The sequence below is a fragment of the Carlito syrichta genome, unplaced genomic scaffold (genome assembly GCF_000164805.1).
Source record: "Carlito syrichta isolate Samal-C Ts95f unplaced genomic scaffold, Tarsius_syrichta-2.0.1 Scaffold86251, whole genome shotgun sequence".
NCBI lineage: Eukaryota > Metazoa > Chordata > Mammalia > Primates > Tarsiidae > Carlito > Carlito syrichta.
This window is the reverse complement of record NW_007030347.1, coordinates 82,028-105,442: the sequence shown is the minus strand read 5'-3', so window position 1 is coordinate 105,442 and position 23,415 is coordinate 82,028. Positions and strand designations below refer to the sequence as shown.

Genomic DNA, 23,415 nt, shown 5'->3' with positions numbered 1-23,415 from the left:
TTCAGTGCAAACCCTATCAAAATCCCAACAGTATTTTTTGCAAAACAATCCTAAAATTAACAAATGACTTCAAACAGCCAAAACAATCTTGAGACAGAATAATAAAACTGGAGGCTTCACAATTCATAACTTCAAAACATATTACAAAGTTAGAGCAATCAGTACAGTTTGGAAGTGGCATAAAGAAAGATAGATACACAGACTAATGGAACAGAATAGAGAGCCGAGATATATATAGAGAGAGTTTATTCAACAAATGGTGCTGGGAAAATTGGATATCCCCATACAAAGAATAAAATTGAATCCTTATAATATACACAAAATCACTTCTTTGTATTGTGTGAATTAAAAACTTAAGCCGGGTTTGGTGGCTCAGTCTGTAATCCTGCGCCTTTGCGAGGCTGAGGTGAGTGGATTGCCTGAGCCCGCGGGTTTGAAACCCACCTGGGCAGCAAGACCTCATCCCTACAATAAATAAATTTTTAAAAAATCAGCCGGGCAGGGTAGCGCGCGCCTGTAATTCTGGCTACTCGGAAGGCTGAGGCAGACGGATCGCAGGAGCCCAGCAGGTAGAGCCTACAGTGGCCAGGAGCGGCCACTGCACTCCAGTCTGGGCGACAGAGTGAGACTCCAACTCCAAAAAAAAAAAAAAAAAAACAACTTAAATATATACCTGAAAGTATAAAACGCCTAGAAGAAAGCAAAGAAATGCTTCGTAACATTGATCTTAGTATTGGTTTCTTGAAACTGACCCGAAAAGCACAGGCAACAAAAGCAAAAATAGACAAGTGAGATTTTATCAAGTTAAAAAGCTCCTACACAGAAAAGAAAACAACAAAGTGCAAAGACAACCTACAGAATGAGAGAAAATATATGCAAACCATATAACTAACTGATAAGGGGTTAATATACAAGGTATAGAAAGACTCCTTCAACTCAACAACAAAGTATCAAGCAAATCATTTTTTAAATGGGCAAAGGACTTGAATAGACATTTCTCCAAGTAAGACAAACAAATGATCAACAGGTATATGAAAAGATGCTCAATATCACTAATCAGGGAAATGTAAATCAAGCCTACAATGAGAGGACAGTCATTATAAATGATATATGTTGGTGAGGATGGCAGCTAAATTGTAAAATGATGCAGTCGCTATGGAAAACAGTATAGAGGTTTCTCAAAAACTTAAAAACAGAATTACCATCTGACCAGCAATTTCACTTTCAGACTATTGCCAACAGAATTGCAAACATGATTTATATGAAATATTCATACTCCATATTCATTGCAGCATTATTCACAATAACCATGGGGTAGAAAGAACCAAAATGTCCGTCAACAGATGAATGGATAAAGGAAATGTGGTAAATTCATACAATGGAATATTATTTGGCCTCAAAAAAGAAAAAAATTCTGTCATATGCTGCAACATGTGTAAGTGTTAAGGACATAAGCCAGTCACAGGACAAACACTGCATGATTCCATTTCTAAGAGGTCAAATAATCAAACTTATTAGAAGGTACAATGATGTTTGCTAGGGGACTGAAGGAAGGAAAAATGGAGATCTGCTGTCCAACGGTTATAGAGTTTAAGTTTTGCAAGATGAAAAAGTGCATATAGCTAACAATCCTGTACCACCGTACACTTAAAAATTTATTGAGAGGTTAAATTTCATGTTATGTATTTTTTTCCACATTTTTTAAAAATGAAAAACAAGAATGTACAGGAGAATATTTAGGGGCACGTAAATGGGCACAGAGAAAAGAATCTAGGAAGAAGAGACAAGCACAAAGGCCTACAGTGGGAAAATAACCTATTCAGTGGGGCTCAGACTGTAATCCCAGCACTTTGGGAAGCCGAGGTCAGTGGATTGCATGAGCCCACAGTTTGAGACCAGGCAACTTGGCGAGATCTCGTCTCTACAATAAATAAATAAATAAAAATTAGCCAGATGCGATAGCACGCGCCTGTAGTTCCAGCTATCTGGAAAGCTGAGGCAGAAAGATCGCGGGAGCCCAGCAGGTCGACCCCAACAGGACGATGCTGGGGTGGCCATGAGTGTGCCACTCACTCCAGCCTGGGTGACAGAGTGAGATTCCAACTCAAAAAGAAAAAGAAAAAAAGAAAGTAAGAAGTCCATTATGGCATAGGCATAGTGAACTAGAAAGAGTGGTAAAAGATGAAACTAGAGATGCAGGCAGAAGCTTAATCAAGCAGGGACTTAAACAGACCATTTAAAGATCTGGACTGATTGATTTAGAGTCAGAGTCTCACTCTGTTACCTGATCTGAAATGCAGTGGAATAATCATAGCCTCTGCAGCTTCAACCTCATGGGCTCAAGTGATCCTTCTGCCTCAGCCTCCCAAGTAGCTGGGACCATAGGCACACATCACCAAGTCTGGCTAATTTTTTTATTATTGTAGAGACGAGGTCTCGCCATATTGTCTAGGCTGGACTCAAACTCCTGGGCTCAGGCAATCCTCTCATCTTGGCCTCCCAAAGAAAGATTTGAATTTTATCCGAAACTCTAAAGAAAGCTTCTGAATGGTTTTAAGAAAAGGAATACCATAATCTAATTAGTAAATAGGAATGATCGATCACTCATTGAACAGCCCTGCTTTACAAGGCTCAATTAATAAAATTAGGAAATAATCTCCACCAAAAGAAACAAAGGGAAATTTTCAGAAATATCTGGAAATTTAGATTTAAGGCAAAACTATATTAAAATAGAAACTAATAAAAGCTGTGGTTCTACAATGAAAGTGGCTCAAATATTCTGCATGAAATATGAGTTCAACATTGTTAAACTACAATAACTTGGTAAACTTTTTCCAAAAATGGCAGGCATGTATTTTGAGTTCCCTTTGATAGGATAGCATTTTTTTCAACTGACAGAGAAAAACAGTGATGGAAACATGTCTAATGTCTGACTTCTCATTAACCAGAGTGTCATGATTTGATTGTGTCCCCTCCAAAATTCAAGTGTTGCTACTGTGATAGTACGAAGATGCAGAGCTTTCAAGACGTAATCAGGCCATGAGGGTTCTGCCCTAATGAATGGGACTAGGTAACCTTATAAAGGGCTTGATGGAGAGAGTTTGTCGTCCCTTTTGCCCTCCTGCCTTCTGTCACGTGAGGACACAATGATCCCCCCCTCCAATGATCCTCCCCTCAGGAGGATGAATCAAGGAGCTATACTAGAAGCAGAGAGCAGCCCTCCCTGGACACCGAACCTGCTGGCACCTTGATCTTGGACTTCGAAGTCTCTAGAAATGTGAGAAAATTAAATACTATTCTTTGTAGATGACCCAGTCTCAGGTATACTGTTATAGCAGCACAACATGGACTAAGACACACAATATGAAAAATGAGTGAGCTTCAGTTGAAAAGTCTGATATGCAATATACTTAGAGTATTTTTTGAAGCTTCTAGATGTTTGAGTTGCATCAGTCCTGAACAGCATCATATACCATTATATAGAACAAAAAAAATTATTCTCAAACTTACCTCAATCTCAACACACTATTTAAAAATATAGTACAATAATACATATGGGAAAGTTACCAGTTTCAGTGTGCCTTTTTCCCTTCTTGCTGGCAGTCAACTCAAAAGAAAAAACATAAACAACGTTTACCCTGATGAATTATTTATTTGTGAAGGCTTTATGGTCAGAAAAACCTTACCAACAGTACAGCTGTCTTCAAGTACCACATCAACATTTCTGTCTCTGTACTCAACCCTGAAGTCCAGCATCCGAGGTTGCCTTTCTACAATCTGCCTGGATGGCATTACAGGTCGAAAAGCCGAAGAAGAAGGGGTAGGAGCTGGAGTTGGATGACTTGCTGGATTAAATGCAGGTCCTGGTATGGTCTCACCTCCATATTCACTAAAATGTTGACATAAAATAAAGATTATCATCAGCCAAATCATTACTGAATACCACTAGGTACCCTCTCCATCCTTAGCTTGTGTTGTTCTTCCTATCAAGTTTATTTAGCAGGGTGTCAAGGCCAAACTTAAAATCTACTTCCTCTACAAAAATCACTCTCAATGACCAAAGGCCACATTACTCTCCCTCTGTCCCTGCTTTTCTATATGTATTAGCAGTATCATAACATTTAGGATTTAATTAGATTGTTACCTTCTGCTGCTATGATGTGGATAAAACATCATTTTAAACTCTTTAAATTGAGAACAGTGTCTTTTTCAAACACTCCTGTTTACTCACTGAATCAGTATTTGACTCAATAACTCTACTTTCCATAAAGACTACTTTGAAACTTCACTGACCTTAAACCTCAATACTCCCTATCTCATTTCTCAGTCTTAAAAGAGATCTTTCTACCTTGCCACGAAAACAAAACACATCAAGAGAGATTTTCCTTATCTTAGTATCAAATCCACAAACTAATGCAACATGTACACTCTCTTTCTCCCTTCCTTTAAAAAAGGAACATAAATTCTCCTATCACTTCACAAAATCCAAAGCAATCTTCTCATTAGCTCTATACTATGGATTATCCCTTTCTTTTTCAGTTTGACATCCCATTCTCGTCTAGATTCTTTTGAATAACATTTAAATATATTCCGATCTCTTCCTTCTTAAAAAAAAAATAGAGACAGGGTCTCACTATGTTGGCCAAGCTGTTCTCAAACTCCTGTCCTCAAGTAATCCTCACAATTCAGCTTCCCAAAGTACTCAGATTACAGGTGTGAGCCACCACGCCCCGCTCTCCCTTCTTAAGAAAAACTAAAATCTTGTCCCTGCCTACTTAGTACCTGTATTATTTATAAAATGCCTTGTTTTATAAAATGTCTTGTTTATAAAATGGGAACAATAATTATACTTGCACAACACCTGGTGCCTAGTAAAATCTCAAACTCAGTATGTCCAAAGCTTAACTCATCAACGTTTCCCCACGCCTGATCTTCTTGTTGTTCCAAATATCAGCAACACAAGCCAGAAACCTTGGTGTCATCTTGGTCCCTTCTTCTCTTTCAACCCCCATATCTAATCCGTACTTTAAATTTTACCTCCTAAATATCTTTCAATAAGTCATCATCTTTACCCTCTGATGCTGCCTCTCTAGTCCAAGCCATAGTCACCTCTAGTACAGACTAATGCCTCCTAACTAATTTCTTTGTACACACTCTTGCAATCCTGCATTCCATTCCACAATATCCCTGGAATGAAAAACATCTTCATACCATTTTGTCCTTAACCCTTCAATTACTTCCCTCTGCTCTTGAGATAAATACTCATTGTGGTTTCTGAGGCCCTGTATGATCTGAATCCCATCTACCTTCCCATCCTCATCTTGCCCTGGCGTGTGTCTGTTCATACTAACAGCTACATAGCCTTTCATTTCTTCTCACACCTTAATTCTTTCCATTTCATGGGGGAACATAGGTTACTCCCTTTAAGAATATTCTTTCCTCCACAACTCATCCCTGCTTTTATCGTTCTTCTAACTAATTATGCTCATCCTTCATATCTCAGATTGAATGTTTTTCAACTCAGATCACATTTTGCTTCCTTAAACTAGGTCTAATACCCCACTACTATCTATAATTATAAATTAGTTGTATAATTAATCATTTGTCACCTGTGCCCCCACTAGAATATAAGCTCCACAGAAATAAAGCTCAAATTTGTGTTTTTAATGGCTGTATCCTCAGCCCTGAGCTTACAATTTTGTACACAGAAGACACTCAGAGATTTACCAAACTAATGAGTAAAGAAATTATTATTATTTATCAAATGTGTTGTCACTTTTTTACTCCCTGAGGAAAAGGGGAGGGAGGGAATTTGGTGTGTTCTGTCACAAGATCACTAATGTATATATCTTTCACCACCACCATAAATCAAGACCAACTCTAAAGCATCTTTCTCCTCCCCCTTAATTTAAGAAAAAACAAAGGACCAGGAACCTGGTACAGGAACAACAACAATAACAAAAAACATGCTGAGTTAAGCACTACTCACACAATTAAGAAGGAAAAATATTTATTTTTACTTCCCTTCTTCACACTATTGCTCTGAACAGAGTTTATCAAACTGTAGATTATATAGTTAATTTAGTAGGTTGTGATCAGTCTTTTAAAGATTAGAATACAACAGAACTGAATGGAAATTATCAGCATGTGTCACTTAGTAGTTAGGACCAAGTATTGTTCCATAATACTTTTGATTCTGTTATATATTTGTATATTTGTGTTTGTGATTTTAAGCGATTTCATAGTCAAAAAAGTTTGAAAACAATCAGTTCGGATTTCACCTGAGTTCAGTTACTACCAGTAATCACTGATCCAAGACAAAAACCTATCCCCTCTTTTAGTTATTAAATTAAAAGAAAACAGTCTTGTGGAAACCATGGAAACAGAGAAAATGTTCAAAGCAGGGAAAAACGCCACCGCTGAAATCCAAAGTGAGCTCCTAAATATCTATGAACAGAATCTGTGCAATGACACTTCACATCTCTAAAGTTTATCACAACTTCTCAGAACCTAAGAAAAACAGCTAGTATAAATAAGCTGGTCACAGACTTATTGTTTCTTGACTCTAAATTCACCTTTTCATATAGCCTATTCTATGATGTTGGAGCCAGGATTCTGCAAAACTGCATTTTCTTTTAACAGATGGCTTACTGTAAGATTCTGTCAATAGGAAATACTATATAGAGAATAGTAGTTAGGAGGAGAAGAGAGACTTCCTTTTTCCTGCTTGTATACATTTCCATCAGTATCATCCTGTAAGTAGGTTCCAGGCTTCTGCTTTTTTCCACACTCTTATAACCAGCTTCTTAACATTTCCTTAGATACCAGCAGTAGCTGGACAGTATACATTCACAGAAGTCTGAACCCCAGCTTCAGGGGTCCCCCATGTGCTTCATAGTTCTGTTAACACTTTTGTTCCTAAACCTAAGAGCAGTAGCTTCCTCTGGCAGTTATTCCATCAAGGTTAACTCTTTTTGCTCTTTGAGTTCTCCTTGCCTATGTAACCAATCCTACATTAAACTATCTCTGCTAAAATACCTAGTATGGTTTCACTTTCCTTACTGACTCTTGATACAGTAAAGGAGTCCCAGGAAACATACTTTAAAAGACAGAATTCAGGAATTTACTTGATTATACATCCTTGACCTTCAATTCACTGCTAGACCCTTGTCAATGGAAAATAAAATGCTAATTCCTCATGCCATGCATTGGCATGATGATTATTAAATTATCACTTATGGCTATTAAAACAAGTACCTAACTAGACCAAATGACTATTTGACTTAATTATTATAGTGGTAATAATGACAGTGAAGCTGGGTGTGGTGGCTCAAACCTGTAATCCTAGCACTTTGGGAAGTCAAGATGAGAAGACTGCCTGAGTCCAAGGGTTCAAGATCAACCTGGGCAACTTGACAAGACCTCATCTCTACAATAAATCAAAAAAATTAGCCAGGCGTGGTGGCAAGCTCCTGTAGTTCCAGCTACTTGAAAGGCTGAAGCGGAAGGATTGCCTGAGCCCAGCAGGTTGAGGCTGCAGTGACCATGAGCATGCTACTGGCACTCCAGTCTGGATGACAGAATGAGACTCCAACTCAAATAAAAACAACAACAAGGACTCAAGAATGGCTGCTTCTGACTGAGAGACTTAAGGAAGAAAATGACACAGAGAGTTTTTAACTTTCAGTTCAAGTCATGACAGCTACTAAGTTTTGAAAATTGCCTTTTTAGGAGTACTTTTTCCTTTTTTCTGAATGAAGTAAATGTTCAGAATTTATTAATGTGCAACATCAAAATCTGAGATATTACACAAATCCAAACCCTTTAAAATTTTTATCTATTAGACATTCTTGTAAACACGTGTATGACCCTGCTAAGAACTGGGTCCAAAATTTACTTTTATAGATTAGAGAATTATAGCAAAAAGTTGAATAAACATACTTTCTACGTCTCTTTTGTGAAAGTCGAGGTAATGTTTTGAAAAGAATGAGACCCTACGATATGGAATAAGAACAGCTGGGTGGACTTAGATGAAGGTTAGAATTTTGATCACCAAGCAGAAACAGCTCCTTGTCCCATGACTGAGACAACTAGCCTCCACTTGCTTGAAAACCCTATTAATACTCTTACCTGAAAGGGGTAAGGGTACTTTCAACTTACCTGGAAAGGGGATGCCTATTCTCAAAACCTACCACCCACCATTCCTTATTGCTTCTAAAATCAGCTCTAGGTATACTGAGAACAATTATAATGACTTAACTGAGAGATTGTTCATCTACAAAAATAATGATAACATTTTGATAAATTATATCAGCAAAACCTTAGCAATAGGTACGGAAATAAATTTGAGGTGTGTTTGACCAAAAGAATTTGGATAGGGCCAAATATAATGTGTTAGCTTAAACCCTAATAGCTTGTTTCTTAACTGGATGAAAAGTCTCAGAGTCTACATTTGGGAGGGAGGGGGGAGGGCACATGGGATTACAAAGAGTATCTGATCCTAAACTAGGGGAAGTGAGGACCAGTTGGAGGCCCAAACTTCACCTGCATGTAGACTACTTACATACCTAATCTTGACGTGTACCCTACATCTCAATAATAAAATAAAGAGGGGGAAAAAAGAGTCTACATTTAGTGAGGATGAGATACCCAAACTTTCCTAGCATAATGTAGAAGAAATCCAGATGCTTAAATAAATAGGAATACTGGAGTGGATTTACCATGTAGAACATGAATATATATACACGCTCCTATACATCATCTATTAGGTCCTGGAGGATATGGCATTGAAGCACTGAATAATACATCAGTAAGGGAATGTTTTGAGAAACCCTGTAGGGGCTGTCTTTGATAGGTTGGGTATGACATGGGGAGATGACACCACTGAGGAAGACTCCTTAATGGACTAACAAGATTCAGAGTGGCAGAGGTCAATGGAAAAATTTAGTGATAAAGAAAAGGTAAGACTATGTTAACGGACAGCATAGACAAAAAAGTGGCAATCAGAAGATTCTGAGCTGCAGGGACCTTTAATAGTACTTAACTGAGCATGGTACTTTTTTTTTTTAATAATTAATCAGTATTTTTTATTATGGTTTGAGCATGGTACTTCTAAGGAACAAAATTAAAGGTCATTCTATTAAACTATTACCTGATCTATAAGCAGTAGAAATCCTAGACTTGGCAGCCTAAATCCTGGCTTCAGTAGCCACCATTGGGAGTCATATACTCTTCAAGTTTCCAAATACAAGTTGATTCACAGACATAAAGCCCCTGGATTAAATGGAAGGCCTGGTCTCCCAAAAAACAAGCAATGGAGCCACAAGTACATACTATAAATTTTCCTCTAAGACTTCCACTAAAGGACCTGCAGCCATTTACTATAGTATTTGGGTGCTGATAAAAAGAAAACATCCAGATTTTTTAGGGATTACTAGATGCTAAATCCGAAATGATGCTAATTTCTGGGCATTTTATAAAAGTGGAAGATTAAGGTTGTAAATGAAGTTTTGACCCAAATTAACTCACAGTGAGTTCAATCAATCTATCAACCTACCCTGTAGTTATTTCCCTAGGCCCTAAATGTTAATAGAAAAAATACATTCAGTAACTGGTAGATATCCCATATTAGCTTCCTAATCTATGAAGTTAGGTAGGACTATAGCATAGGAAGGGACACAGGAAGCAAATAATCTTGTACATATTTTTTATTCTCTGTGCTAATTTGTAAACACCATTATAAGATTTTGCTTTTACCCAGCAGGGTACACAATATACCTTCACTGTCTTTTCCTAAAGATTATGTCAACTCTCTGGCTCTTTGTCACAATGATCTATTCTGTAGAGATTTTGATCACCTAGACATTCCACAGAGCAACATTATAATGATGACAATGCAGATTGGTCCTGAAGAGTATAGTGCAGGTTAAGAGTATCCCTAATCCAAATATCTGAAATCCTAAGTGCTCCAAAATCTGAAGCTTTCTGAGTGCTGACATGGCACTCAAAGGAAATGCTCACTGGAACATTTCACATTTCAGACTTTCGAATTAGAGATGCTCAATCTATAAGTATAATGCAAATATTCCAAAATTTAAAAAAAAATCTGAAATCCAAAACAATTCTGGTGCCAAGCATTTCAGATAAGGAATGTTCAACCTGTACTTAAATGCTTTGGTAAGACACAGGCACGCTAGGGATTAGCAGATATTCACTACAAAAATGCAAGTGCCAAAAAGAATGTGAAGGTGAAAGCTATACCTTGTTTCTCTCATTAATACATAAAAAATAATTAAGTTAACTGAGGAAGAAAAAATTTCAACTGTGAAGAGAAAAAATGGTTATGTATAATATGCTGGTAACAAAAAAAATTAGACCACTGTGGCACTATGGTTTCAATCAAAGATATCCCTGAAAGACAGCAGTTAAAGAAAAGAATTTCAGTGGGGAGAATTTAAGGTTGTACCCTAGTTTGACCATTTCATTTGGAAGGAGAGACAGCTTGAGATACAAATCTACAATGAATCATGAGTAATAAACAAAGGGTTGGCCAGCTGATTAGGACCTGGAAAGAATGAAATTGGAAAATTATGTGACAAAAAAGTTTGAGGAAGAGATATGAGAATTAACCTTTTAGAATGGACACAAAATATAATATTTGTTCCCCTAAGAAAATATTCTCTACAGGCTAGCGACTGAAGAAAAGGCTCTCAATAATGTGGATAAAGAGACACTGTTTAGTTATCTTTTTTCCCCTTCTACTGGGGCTGCTCAATGCACTAATGTGCAATGTGGCCATGCCAAAAGAGATGGAGGTTAGACATGGGCACATCAACATGGACTTCCCCTTACTAAGGATTAATCTGGCTAGGGAAACTATGACGTCCCTAAACTGCCAACAACACTGTCTAATATTAGTCCTCAGTATAGTATCATTCCCTAAGGACCTGGTAAAAAATTTCCATCATGGAGGGGGCAACGATCTAACTTCACTGAAAGAGACATTTTTCTAAATGCCAAATTGTCTTCCCTGCCAGCATCACCATTCATGGATTTAGAGAATACTATATTGATCTATGGCTTCCCACACAACAATAGTTTTAACTAAGGAAATTTCACAGCAAAAGAAGTGTAGCACTGGGTTCATTTGTTATATCATTACTAGAAACAGCAAGCATAACAGAACAACGGGATGGCCTATTAAAGATTCAGTTATGACACAGGTTAGCTCAAAGCTTGGAGCTCCACCTTGAAGTATGTGGTATGAATGTTTCATATCAGTGACTAAAGCACCATGCTATTTCTCATACCACCAGAAAACATGTATATGAGAATTAAGTGGTGGCAGTGGTTCTTCTTATATGCCAGTAACTTAACACATTTTTGCTTCCTGCAACTTTAGGTCCTGATGGTTAAGAGATCATAGTTCCCAAAGTAGTAATGTTTCCACAACACTTCCATCAAATTTGAACTTGAAAATATCAGTTAGTCACTTTGTAGTCCTCATGGCACTGAATCAACCAGCAAAGGAAGGAGTACTGGCTGGTTCTGATTACCAAGAAAATATGGTTATACAATGGACTATGTCTGGAACCCCAGATGTTTTCTGGGCATATCCAACAAGAGTTCATGAAAAATTACAACTAATAAGAAAAGATAGGATTCTCACTCTTCAAAAATGAAGACTTGAGATGTGTCACTGGTAAAGAACACTGACACTTAGAGAGGGAATACAGAAAAAGTAGTGAAGAAGACAATGATAATATCAGCTATGGCCTTATATCCTACTATTAACAGAAGCAAGGGCATCAGCAGCGCGCGCACGCACACACACAAACACACACACACACACACACACACACACACACACACACACCACTCACACCATACTCACACATAACTTTCTTCTTGCAGCCTGCACACTGATCAACATTATTACAAATTGAGTAACACTCAATTTGTTTTAGCATCAATCACTGATAATACCTTCTAGCTTATTCAGCATCTTTTGCACAAGCGTCTTTGCATCCTGACAGAGCTACCAGTATCAGCTGAGCAGGACTTCCTTTTCATATGTCTGGGGCCAAGTTCCAAAGGCCCTTACTCTGAGCTTCAAGGTACCGCTAAACTCAACCTCTACCAACCTCTTCCCTCAGTTCCTCTAGCACATTCCTTTGTGCCCTTTGTAGTCAGCAGGGGGCTCTCCCTGGTAGGCTTGTTCTAGCCACTGATTCTTGACCTGGAATCTTGACCTTCCTTCCCTTATTGTACCACTGACCCAAGCTCTGCCTACCCTTGTTAAAGGACACAGCAGTTAGAAGTATGCTCTTGCCCTGAGCCTCACCAACCAGAAGAAGAAACCCCCCATCTGGGCTTAATGGTCCAGCTGCTTCCTGCAGTCATTACATCTGAGTTGTCTTAGTATCCCTTTTTTGGTCTTTCAACCTTTACCATTTCTACATAACTGATTCTCTATGTAAAATTCTGTTAAAATTCCTAGAACTAATGTTAGCTTCATTCTAGAAATTTTAACAAAATTTTACATAGAGAATCAGTTATAGCAAAAACATGGACCCAACCATGTTGCCCATCAAAGCTGGACTGGATTTACAAAATGTGGTACATATACACAATGAAATATTATGCAGCCATAAAGAACAACAAATATATGGACTTTGCAGCAACCTGGATGGATTTGGAGTTGATCATACTCAGTGATTTATCACAGAAACAAAGAACGGAGTTCCATATATTCTCACTCATAAGATGACTTTGAACAATTATAATGCTATAAGAACGTGATTGGCAGTCAAGGGAAACTGTGGGGGGAGGATTGGCAGTTGAGGGAAACTGCTAGGGGAGGGAGGGGCATATCTCATCAACAGGGGCACCTGCATGATCAATGTTTGTATACCTAACCCTGAATGGTACCCCACATCTTTATAATAAAAAAAATTTTTTTAAAGAATTTACTAAGGGAAAAAAAATTTCTAGAACTTCTATTTTTCCCCTTTCCAAGTTCTAATTCTAAGAGTTAATATAACATTTTAAATCAGAGCAGACTATTTGGTATGTTTGCCCACCACTAAGATATTTTTTTTTAAATCACCTAGGAATTTTTTTATTAGTTATAATTACTTTATTTCAAGATAAATAAAAAATAGTGAACTTAAATTTTGAATGAGGAATTTTTCACTAGCAATCCAAAGAATGAAAGGAAGAGATCCTATCAGTTAATGTATGATCCCATCAGTTTTCACTAATGTTCAATGACATCCAAAGAATGCAAAAGCATCCAAAACTATTGACTCATAGAAGGAAAAGTGTATTTTTAAAATTTTCCATCTATGAAAACTACAATTTTATAACATGATTTCATGTTCTTTTCTATTTAATCAATAATTTTTCTTAAAAAAAGTCGGTGATTGGAAGTCTGGTATGGTGACATGTGCCTGTAGTCCCAGTTACTCAGGAAACTAAGAAACACAAAAATGAAAAGACACTTATTTGGCATCTCTATGGAGAAATCTATTTTAGATCAAAAACTTCAACTAAAGGAGTGCTTTTATGCTTACTCAACTTTCCTCTACAAAGCACTCAGGCTCTTAGAAGACAATGAGCAAAAAGCAAAGTAAACAGGAATCCTGTACTTGTTTATTATTTCAATTTTTAAAAGTCCATCCCATGGCAAAATCTTTGAGAAACCCCCTCAAAGAAAGCCATACACATTTTAGAGATAAACTCATGAATCCGATTTTTTAAATGGAAATTAGAAAAAAAAAAATACTGTACATAGAAACCAATTGGCTAAAATGGGTATTTTCTAAATCAGAACCTCTGGGCATTTACATATTGTAAAAGCATAATGATCAAGGCCTGAAAACAAACTGCCTTCTCTAGGTTTTCTCAATGCATTAACAATGAACAAATGAGCATACTAAACTCCTGCCTGGGTCTTAAAATAAATATGAGTTAATAAATACCACCCACTTAATGAATGACTAAACTTACACTATTAATGTATAAAGTTTATTTTTAGAAAATATAGCATCAGTTCTCTACTAGTATTAACACTTCTTTCTACCAATTTAGATTTTTAAGTGATTTTTAAAGAGACTCTTGGAAACATGTTGAATAAATAAATATTAGACCAAGATAGTAAACATACATACTCGATTTTTTTATGATTGAATGGTTTACATTTATGACTGCATGAGTTACACACACTATAAATAAATTTTGTTAGCAATATACTGTAGTAAAATAAGCCCTGGAGACAGAGTCAAAAGACTTGCTTATATTCTGGACTCCATTAGCATGGTGCATTGTGTGAGTCAAGTCACTTTATGATTTATTCTACCTATAAATTGACAAATAATAATATCTGCCTTTACTAGCCTACAACTAAACTGTAACTGTAACAAATTAAAGCTGTGGGAGAAAGACATTATACACACACACACACACACACACACACATACACACACACACATACACATACACACACAATGCACAGATATATATAAATAATACATAATACTTATATATAAATAAAAAATAAAGCTATGAGAGAATCACACACACACACACACACACACACACAATTTATGCCCAGCTTACTGATCCTGAAGAAGACAGAGTAGTATCTTGAAGAAGAAAGAGCATGGCTTTTAAAACTAGACAATCTAGACTCCATCACCTATTGCTATACTTGTGACTTTGGATAAGTCTATGTAAACTCTCTAATAATGAGTTTCAACATATGTGAAATATGAACATTTACCTCTTATGGAATATAGTAAGTATTAAATGAGAAAAATAAGTCAACTGCCTACCACAATGCCTTAAGCATTCAAAAAATGTTAGTTTCTTTTTCTTAGATTTCATGAATATATCAAAAATCGTATTACCTCTTTTAGATTCACAAAAAGTCTGATTTCAAGAACAGCCATAAAGCACATATTGGTTCTTCTCTCGCAAAAAAAAATTTTTTTAATCTCCTTTATATTACATATAATTGGGATATGTTTTTTAAAAATAACCTTTAGTAAAAGGAATTAAGTACCAACACATGTACCAGTGCTGTGGGTACTTAATTATTTCCTATCAAAAAGTTCAATATCCCATAAGAATACTGTATTATACAGTATTTCTTTAAATCATAGTATTTGATACTTCTTTTGTTTGTTAAGGTATGAACTGACAAATTAAGAGTCAACTGTATATACAGACTATATTCAACTTTATTATAAAAACCAAACACATAAAGCAAGGATCCTTTTAACTGCCTACATACACCATTCTTAGTATTGTACCTTCCTGCTTTCAGTGCTAAGTCTATGGGAGAGTACACAAAAAGTCCTCTTTCATTTTCCAGTGGACAGTAGACACACTAGAAATTTTCAGTGACATTAAATCCACAGTGATTTCAAAGCTTAAGAACAAAGTTAGGAAGGAAATAGTTAACCTTGAATTTCTAGCCATAAAATAGATTAAACAAAAAGTATCATCTGTGACAGGAAAGATGAAATGTTTCTAGAAGAGAGGCAATTTCCAGAGTTCACCCATAGCAAATGCTATTAATTGGAAGATACATTCATATATACTCAGAACCTAGTGATTGACACCACAAGGTTTTAGCACAGCAAAAAATTTGGCACAATATTCAAAAATATCACTCAAAGTGGTAATAATATTCAAAGTGGTTTATAACACTCAAAAATAACACTCAAGCGGTAATAACACTCAAAAATTTAGTTGAAGTGATATTTAATAATCTAAAAATTTCTAAACCAAGAGAAAAAAATGACCATGAAAGAAGTTTCTATAATCATCTGATTTGCTTTCTAGACAAGGGTTTCAATAGACTAGAAGGCATTTGAAGGAAAAAAAAAAAAGTTGGTAAAGACTCTGGAAATCAGCCACATTTACTCTGGATATCTTTCTGACAGTTTAAAAAGAGGGGTCTGGGGAGTAGGTCTGTTTATCATTGCTTTCCCCTAAAAACCATTAATCATTAAAGGTGGTATAGGTACCAAACAGAATTTTGCTTTCCTCCCAAAAACACAGTTCCCTATAAAATATACCACATTTTGTAGTTTATGATGAATTTTTTTATGTTTTTGCAAGAGCATTTTTCTTCCTCACCAAAACAACCTCACTCCTAGTCTGTTTCTGTTTATCTCATCTGCACTTAGCAGATCATGCTTCAGTGACTTAGAAATCCCAGGCACTTAAACTCAAGCCAAATTTTGAAATGAGAGGAAAGAGGGGGAAAAACAAGTAATTAAACTACATTTGGAAAGAAGAATTATTTTACCTCCTATGACTTTATAGTGTGTTATTTTCTCCAGAACCAGAGTTCCCAATTTTAAGGAAAGAAAAGTTATGAATTCATTTTTAACTCAAAGAATTATGTTGTAACTATTATAGTTCTCTCAGTTCCATCTCCCAATTTTACCTTCTGGCCATGACATACCACTAAAACCATTCCACTTGTTAACAATAGATTCTTCAGGTAAAATAGTTCAGTGCTCTGGGAAGGTTCATCATTAAGAACTTACTCAAATTATTCCAAGTTATCAAATACTTGATTTAGAAACCAAAAGGGAGGAAAAAATAGACTAGTAAGCTTGGAGATAAAGCCTGTATAGTTTGATGATAACCATACTCTAGGGTTGTCAAGAGTCCAAAGAATTCACTTCCTTTTATCTTATAAATCAGAAGATAGCCTCAAAAAGCTTTTTAAACTACCTTAAAAGATGGTATCACCCAATCTGCAATAATATTATACATTTTAATGTTGGAGACTTTAGGGAATTAATTAATAAAAATATCTGTGAGAACAAAGACTATATTAGTGAACTCACATACCAAAAATCAAATGCTCTATTAAAAAATGAAACCAAAAATAGTAACAATTTTCCCTTTATTCCCTTGCTAAACTGTCATCTTACAGTAAACACTTTATAACATACCTTTGTAGAATGCCATTTTCCTGGGGTATTACACCATTGATAGCTGCCTGCCAACAAGAAACAGAGAAGGCATTTAAAGAAACAGATAAATGTTGAAGGGGGTAGAGAACATCATAAAATGAATTATACTTTGAAAATTTTATTTATGCAAAATATAAAATGTTTTCTTAATGATGCAAAATATTCTCAACTAAACGTTTTTCTTCTTCTTAATAATAAAACCATATTTTAGAAAATTAAAAAGCAAGAATTTGGCATGTAATATCCCCAAACCCTGAGTCATAAAAAGCTTAATTGTACAGTTCCCATTCAACCAAAATATCCACAAAACCAAATTTAAGAATTTCAGTACAAGAAAAATCAGTACCTTAAATTAATCCTATGAACAGTTTTCCTTCCTCAGATTGAGAGGGGCAACATATAAAATCACAAATGAAAAACTTCATGAATACAAAAATTCACCAAAGAATTAAATTCACTCTTTCATTTTATAATCATCATTCTTAATGAAAAGAACATTGAGAAGAAAAGAATAGAGAGGTAAAAGTTCTTCAAAAAACCTAACACCATGACTATATCAGGTGGCAAAAGGAGGCAGCACCAGAGAAGTCTCCTTATATAAAATACCCTAAGGCCAGGGGCAGTGGCTCACATCTGTAACCCCAACACTTTGGGAGGCTGAGGCAGGAGGATCACTTGAGCCCAGGAGTTCAAGACCAGCCTAGATAACATAGTGAGAACTCATCTCTACCAAAAAAAATTCAAAAAATCAGCTGGGCATAATGGCATGCACCTGTAGCCCCAGCTACTTGGGAGGCTGAGGCAGGAGGATTGCCTGAGTGAAGGAGGCTGAAGTTGCAGTGAGCCATGATCATGCGGCACTACAGCCTGGATAACAGAGTGAGATCCCCAACTTAAAAAATAAATAAAACTAAAATTGATCTCTATGCTAACAAGTTACCATGTAGTCAGAACACATAGCACAGGTATGACAGGACATAGAAATTTTTTAAGGTTATTGGGCAAGAAGGCTGGCATATCCTGGGATGTAGACGGTTCACTCTAGGGTGATAGAGAATATTCTCTGGAAAAACAAACAAACAAAACCCAATGAAAAAACCTCAACCTTTCCAATTTTGCCTTTGTACCATAACAACTTCTCATTCCCTATGCCATCCACATCCACATCAAAGTGAATAAAATAACACAAAATCAAAAACACCTAACACTTCAATGTTTTATCAGCTGCCTGGAAATCAACTGCCAAAAGAAATTTGTGTATTTGGTAAAACATTAACTTAAACATTTGCTAGAGGTGGGCCAAGTTTACACTGTTGTACTATTAAATAAAAATAAATAAAGCAGAGTATAGGATGCATGCTACCAATTTTGAGAATTGTAATGTTCCACTGGCAAAACACAGAAAAATCCAAAGATTAATACAGATAGTGGATACCACAGAACACTGACAACTCTGGAGTCTCACAAATCCTTTGAGTCAAGTAAATGCTAAAATCAGTTCTTTTTTTCTTTTTTTTAGTTGGAGTCTCACTCTGTCACCCAGGCTGGAGTGGAGTGGCACACTCAACGGCCACCCTACTGTCGACCTGCTAGGCTCCAGCAATCCTTCCACCTCAGCCTTCCAAGTAGCCGGAACTACCAGCACGCACTACCACGCACGGCTAATTTTTGATTTATTGTAGAGTCAAGGTCTCACACCAAATTGCCCGGGTTAGTCTAGAACTCATGGGTTCAGGCAATCCACTTGCCTTGGCCTCCCAAAGTGCTGGGATTATAGGCTGAGCCACTGAGCCCAGCCAAAATCAGTTTTCAAAGACACAAATTCAATGGAAGCATCTCTATCTAGTACCAAGTCAATTATTCCCTTTCTGTTGACAGCAGTGGTTCCATATACACATATCTCCTTCACTAAATAATACTAAATGGTTAAGAGAATGCCCTGTAGAGCTGAAATAGAAACAAAATACCAGCACTTGGATAGGTTTGGTTCAGATTTTTACTAGAGAATGTCAAAGTATAAGGAAAGAACACTAAGGACTCAGAAAGTTCGAAGTTTGAATCTAGAACCTCCCATTTATTAACTTGGTGACCTTAGTATATCCACGGTTTCCTCATCTGTATAATGCATTAACACTACTTGCTCAGCCAAAATGAGCCTGTCTTTTGGTTCCTCAAATGCATCAAGTTCTTCTATTTCTTACAGTCTTTGACGATATCCTCTCTGTTTGGAAATGCCCTTTCCCTATTCTTTGACTAACTAAATCCTAATCATCATAAGTAAAGTTTTTGTAAAATAGAAAATGTGGTTCATCATACTCTTACCAAATGCCTATTCTCTTGCCAGGTACTGTGCTAAACTTTGGAAATGCCTGGTAGCTGATATAGAGCTAAGGAGGGCACAGATAGTGAGAATACCTTTAGAAAATAGATCAATATGACCACTTGTATGCCTAATCTTGAATTGCACCGCACATCTTTAAAATAAAAAATAAACAAACAGACCAGGTATGGTGGCTCAAGCCTGTAATCACAGCACTTTGGGAGGGTGAAGTGAGGGGATTGCCTGAGACCACGGGTTCAAGAACATACGGGGCAACTTGGTGAGACCTCATCTCTACAATAAATTGAAAAATTAGCTCGGTGTGGTAGAGTGCGCACTAGGGTGGCTGTGAAAATGCCACTGCACTCCAGCCTGGGCAAAGGAAGACTCCAACTATAAATAAACAAACAAACAAATACATAGAAAATAGATCAATAGAACCTGGATTATAGACTAAAAATAATACTAAACACTATATATAATTTGCTACATATTAATCATTCCATTGCTAATACTATTTTTCTAGGAAGATAGTATATCTCCCACTCTACAAACAGGAAGATAATGATAACAACTGATTAAATATTTGTTCAAAACAACAGAGAACAGAACCGGGACAATATCTCCATCTCTGAGACTGTCTTGAAGGGTTACAGTGCACCATCTTCAGACTGTAATGTATTTTAAGAAGAACATCTTGTCTTGACCTAGTTTATAGTCATATGAAACTCCATTTGATATAACTATTATTGCTTCCATGTTAATTATGTCCATAATATTTTAATCTAGCTAATTTACCAGAATTAGAATCCAGCCTCTAAGCTATCTTTAGTAAAACATGACAACACCACCACCCTCTGAAATGTCATTTTCCAGAATCCACTGGAAGACATGTAAGGTGTATGTAAAGCACAGTGGAAGTCAATATCAGAGTTGATGACCACAGAGAGTGAGAATATTTGGATCTTCAGCCTTCTTTAGAAGAGGAAAATGATGACATTTATGGTGGGTCTTTAGGCCTTCTGAGGGAGGGAAATGACAAAAATCCCTGTAAATCTCATCAAAATATCACATATGAAAAGAAACAGAGTAACTGGTAAATTGCTGTGATTATAAAATGGCAGCATCTAATACAAATTATCCCCTAAACAGAATATTAGGATATCCTTTTTTCAACATGCATAGTAAATCTTATCTTTGGTCTTTTTATATTTTTCAACAAAAGACCCCTAAAGAAAATGGCAATGACATTTTTTCAAGAGGAACAGAGATGCGACAGGGATGTACTGCCAGCATCTAAAAACCTCAACAGTAACTTCAGAGTAAAGAAGTTGTAGTTACAATAACAGCAACTAACATTATGTAGTCCTTACTAGATGGAAAGCATTTTCAAAGTACTTTACCTATATTAACTCATTAACTCTCATACTCCCCCCATTTTACAGATGAGGACACAGTAGAAACTTTTACAACATTGAGTAGGCAAATGATGAAAAGAAAATTGATAAATTTAATGTCACAATCCAAAATGTCTGCCGTTGAAAAAATACCATTAAGAAAATGTCATCCTAGGTAACATAGTGAGACCTCACCTCTACAAAAAAAATTTTTTAAAGACTGGGCATAGTGGTTCACACTTGTAATTTCAGCCTTTTGGGGGGCCAAGACAGGAGGACTGCTTGAGCACAGGGAGTTCGACACCAACTTGAGCAACAGAGTGAGACCATGCCTCTACAAAAATATTTTTTAAAATTAGCTGGGCAGTAGCCTGTATTCTCAGTTTCTCGGGAGGAGGTAGAAGGAGTGCTTAAGCCCAGGATGTTGAGGCTGCAGTGAGCTGTAATCATGCTACTGCAGTCTAGCCTAGGTGACAGAGTGAGGCTCTACAGAAAAAAAGAGAAGGAAGAGGAGAAGGGGAAAGTGGGAGAGAAGGGAAAAGAAGAGGAGGAAGGGAAGAAGGGAGATGAGGAAAAAAATATTTGTAATACATAGATCTGAGGAAGAATTTATATTCAAAGTATATTTTTAAATTCTTATAATTTAATATAACATAGCTTAATAAGACAAACAAGTCAATAAAAAATAGAAAAAGAGTTTAGCAGACACTTCTCAAAAGAAGATAAATGAATAACCAAAAAGCACATAAAATGATGTTCAAATTAAATAGTCATCAGAAAAATACAAATTAAAACCATACCACCATGCACCCAATGGTTAAAATTAAGTCAGGCAATACAAGGTTGGCAATAATTTCAAGCAACATAAAGCCTCATATATTGTACAACCAACTTTCAAAACTGGTAGTTTTGTATAAAGGTAAACATATGACTCAGCAATTTCACTCTTAAGTATTTATCCTAGAAGAATAAAAAGTATATGCCCCAAAGATATATACTGTATAGTTCCCCCCTTATATTCAAGGAATATGTTCCAAGACCCCCAGTGGACATCCGAAACCATAGATAATACTAAACTCTCTATATACATTTTTTCCTATACATATATACCTATGATAAAATTTAGTTTATAAATTAGACATAGCAAAAGATGAACAACAATGACTTATAATAAAATATAACAATATATTGTAATAAATGTTATGTGAATGTGGTCTCTCTCTGAAAATATCTTATTGTAAGGAATTGTAGGTGACTAAAACCACAAATGGGGGCACTACTGTACACTAATACTCATAGAGGCTTTGTTCATTTTACTAGAAGCAAGCCCAATGTACATCAACAGACAAATATTGTTTTAGAGATACCATATTGTATGGGTACAGTAAAATACTATACAGTAATAAAAACAAACTACAGATATTCAACTACATGGATGCACCTTAAAAACATTATCCTGTGGCAACCCCTTTGGGTTCCCTCCCACTGTGGGAGCTTTTCTGTCCTCTCAATAATCTTACTTTCTGACCTTCCGGGAAAAAAAACCAAAGACCATTATCCTAAGTTAATAAAGTTAGACACATAAGAGTAAATACTAACTCAACAACAAAAACAAAACACAAACAGGACAAACATAATGGCCTGTAATCCCAGTGCTCTGAGAGGCTGAAGCAGGAGGATCACTTGAGACCATAAGCAATGAGTGTGCCACTGCACTCCAAATACATATAAATGGCCAATGAGTACATGAAAAGATACTCAACATCACCAGTCATTAGAGAAATATAAAGCAAAACTATTATGAGATAACACCTCACACCTGTTAGGATAGCTACTATTATTTACACATACACACACACACAAAGTGTTGGAAAGGATGTGGAGAAACTGAAACCCTTATGCACTTCTGGTGGGAATACAAATGGCACAGCTGCTGTGGAAAACAGTATAGTGGCTAAAAAGAGATAATATTACCATATGATGCAGCAATTCTACTTGTGAGTATATAATCAAAAGAATTCAAAGCAGGGTCTCAAAGAGATATTTGTACACTCATGTTCATAGGTTCATAGCAGCACTACTCATAATAGCTAAAATACAGAAGCAACCCAAGTTACTGTTTAATGGGTACAGAGTTTCCATTTTAAAAAATGAAAAGAGTTATAGAGATGGATGGTGGTTGCACAACATTATAAATATATTCAATATTACTAATCTGTAAACTTTAAAAATTGTTGAGATGGTAAATTTTATGTTATGTGTATTTTACCGCAATAAATAAAATAATGAAAAAATTTTACAGAACAAAAGGGATACAGGGTTTATTTTGGAAGGGAAGAAATGTTCTAAAATTAGATTATGGTGTCAGTTGCATACCCTGTGAATATATTTTAAAACAAATTTTAGGTGAACTGCATGATATGTTACTTATATCTCAATAAAGCTGTAAAAAAGATTAGTGAGATATTTTATCTTTAGTTTACAAAATATTTTCAATAACTTACATATTCTTCAAAAACTAAAGAGCTAAAAAAAGAATAAATACTATATGATTCCAAGTACATGAAACTCTTAAAAATCTAATCTACAGTTAAAGAAAGCAGATAAGAGTTGTTTGAGGTGGGGAGAGAAAGGATAGCAGGAAAATTTATGGATGATAACTATGGTGGTGGTTACATGGGTACATATATCTGTCAAAACT

General features: G+C 36.1%; 1 protein-coding gene across 1 annotated transcript in view; it reads right to left on the bottom strand.

Annotated features, from left to right (window-relative positions):
- FAF1 (Fas associated factor 1) overlaps positions 1 to 23,415 on the bottom strand; it is a gene marked incomplete at its 5' end in the record, with an annotated part of 331,295 nt that overhangs the window by 235,043 nt on the left and 72,837 nt on the right. Inside the window, 2 exons of the mRNA XM_008057040.1 lie at positions 3,687 to 3,889; positions 16,977 to 17,023. Coding sequence (XP_008055231.1) covers positions 3,687 to 3,889; positions 16,977 to 17,023 — 250 coding nt within the window. The remainder of the gene's footprint in view (positions 1 to 3,686; positions 3,890 to 16,976; positions 17,024 to 23,415) is intronic.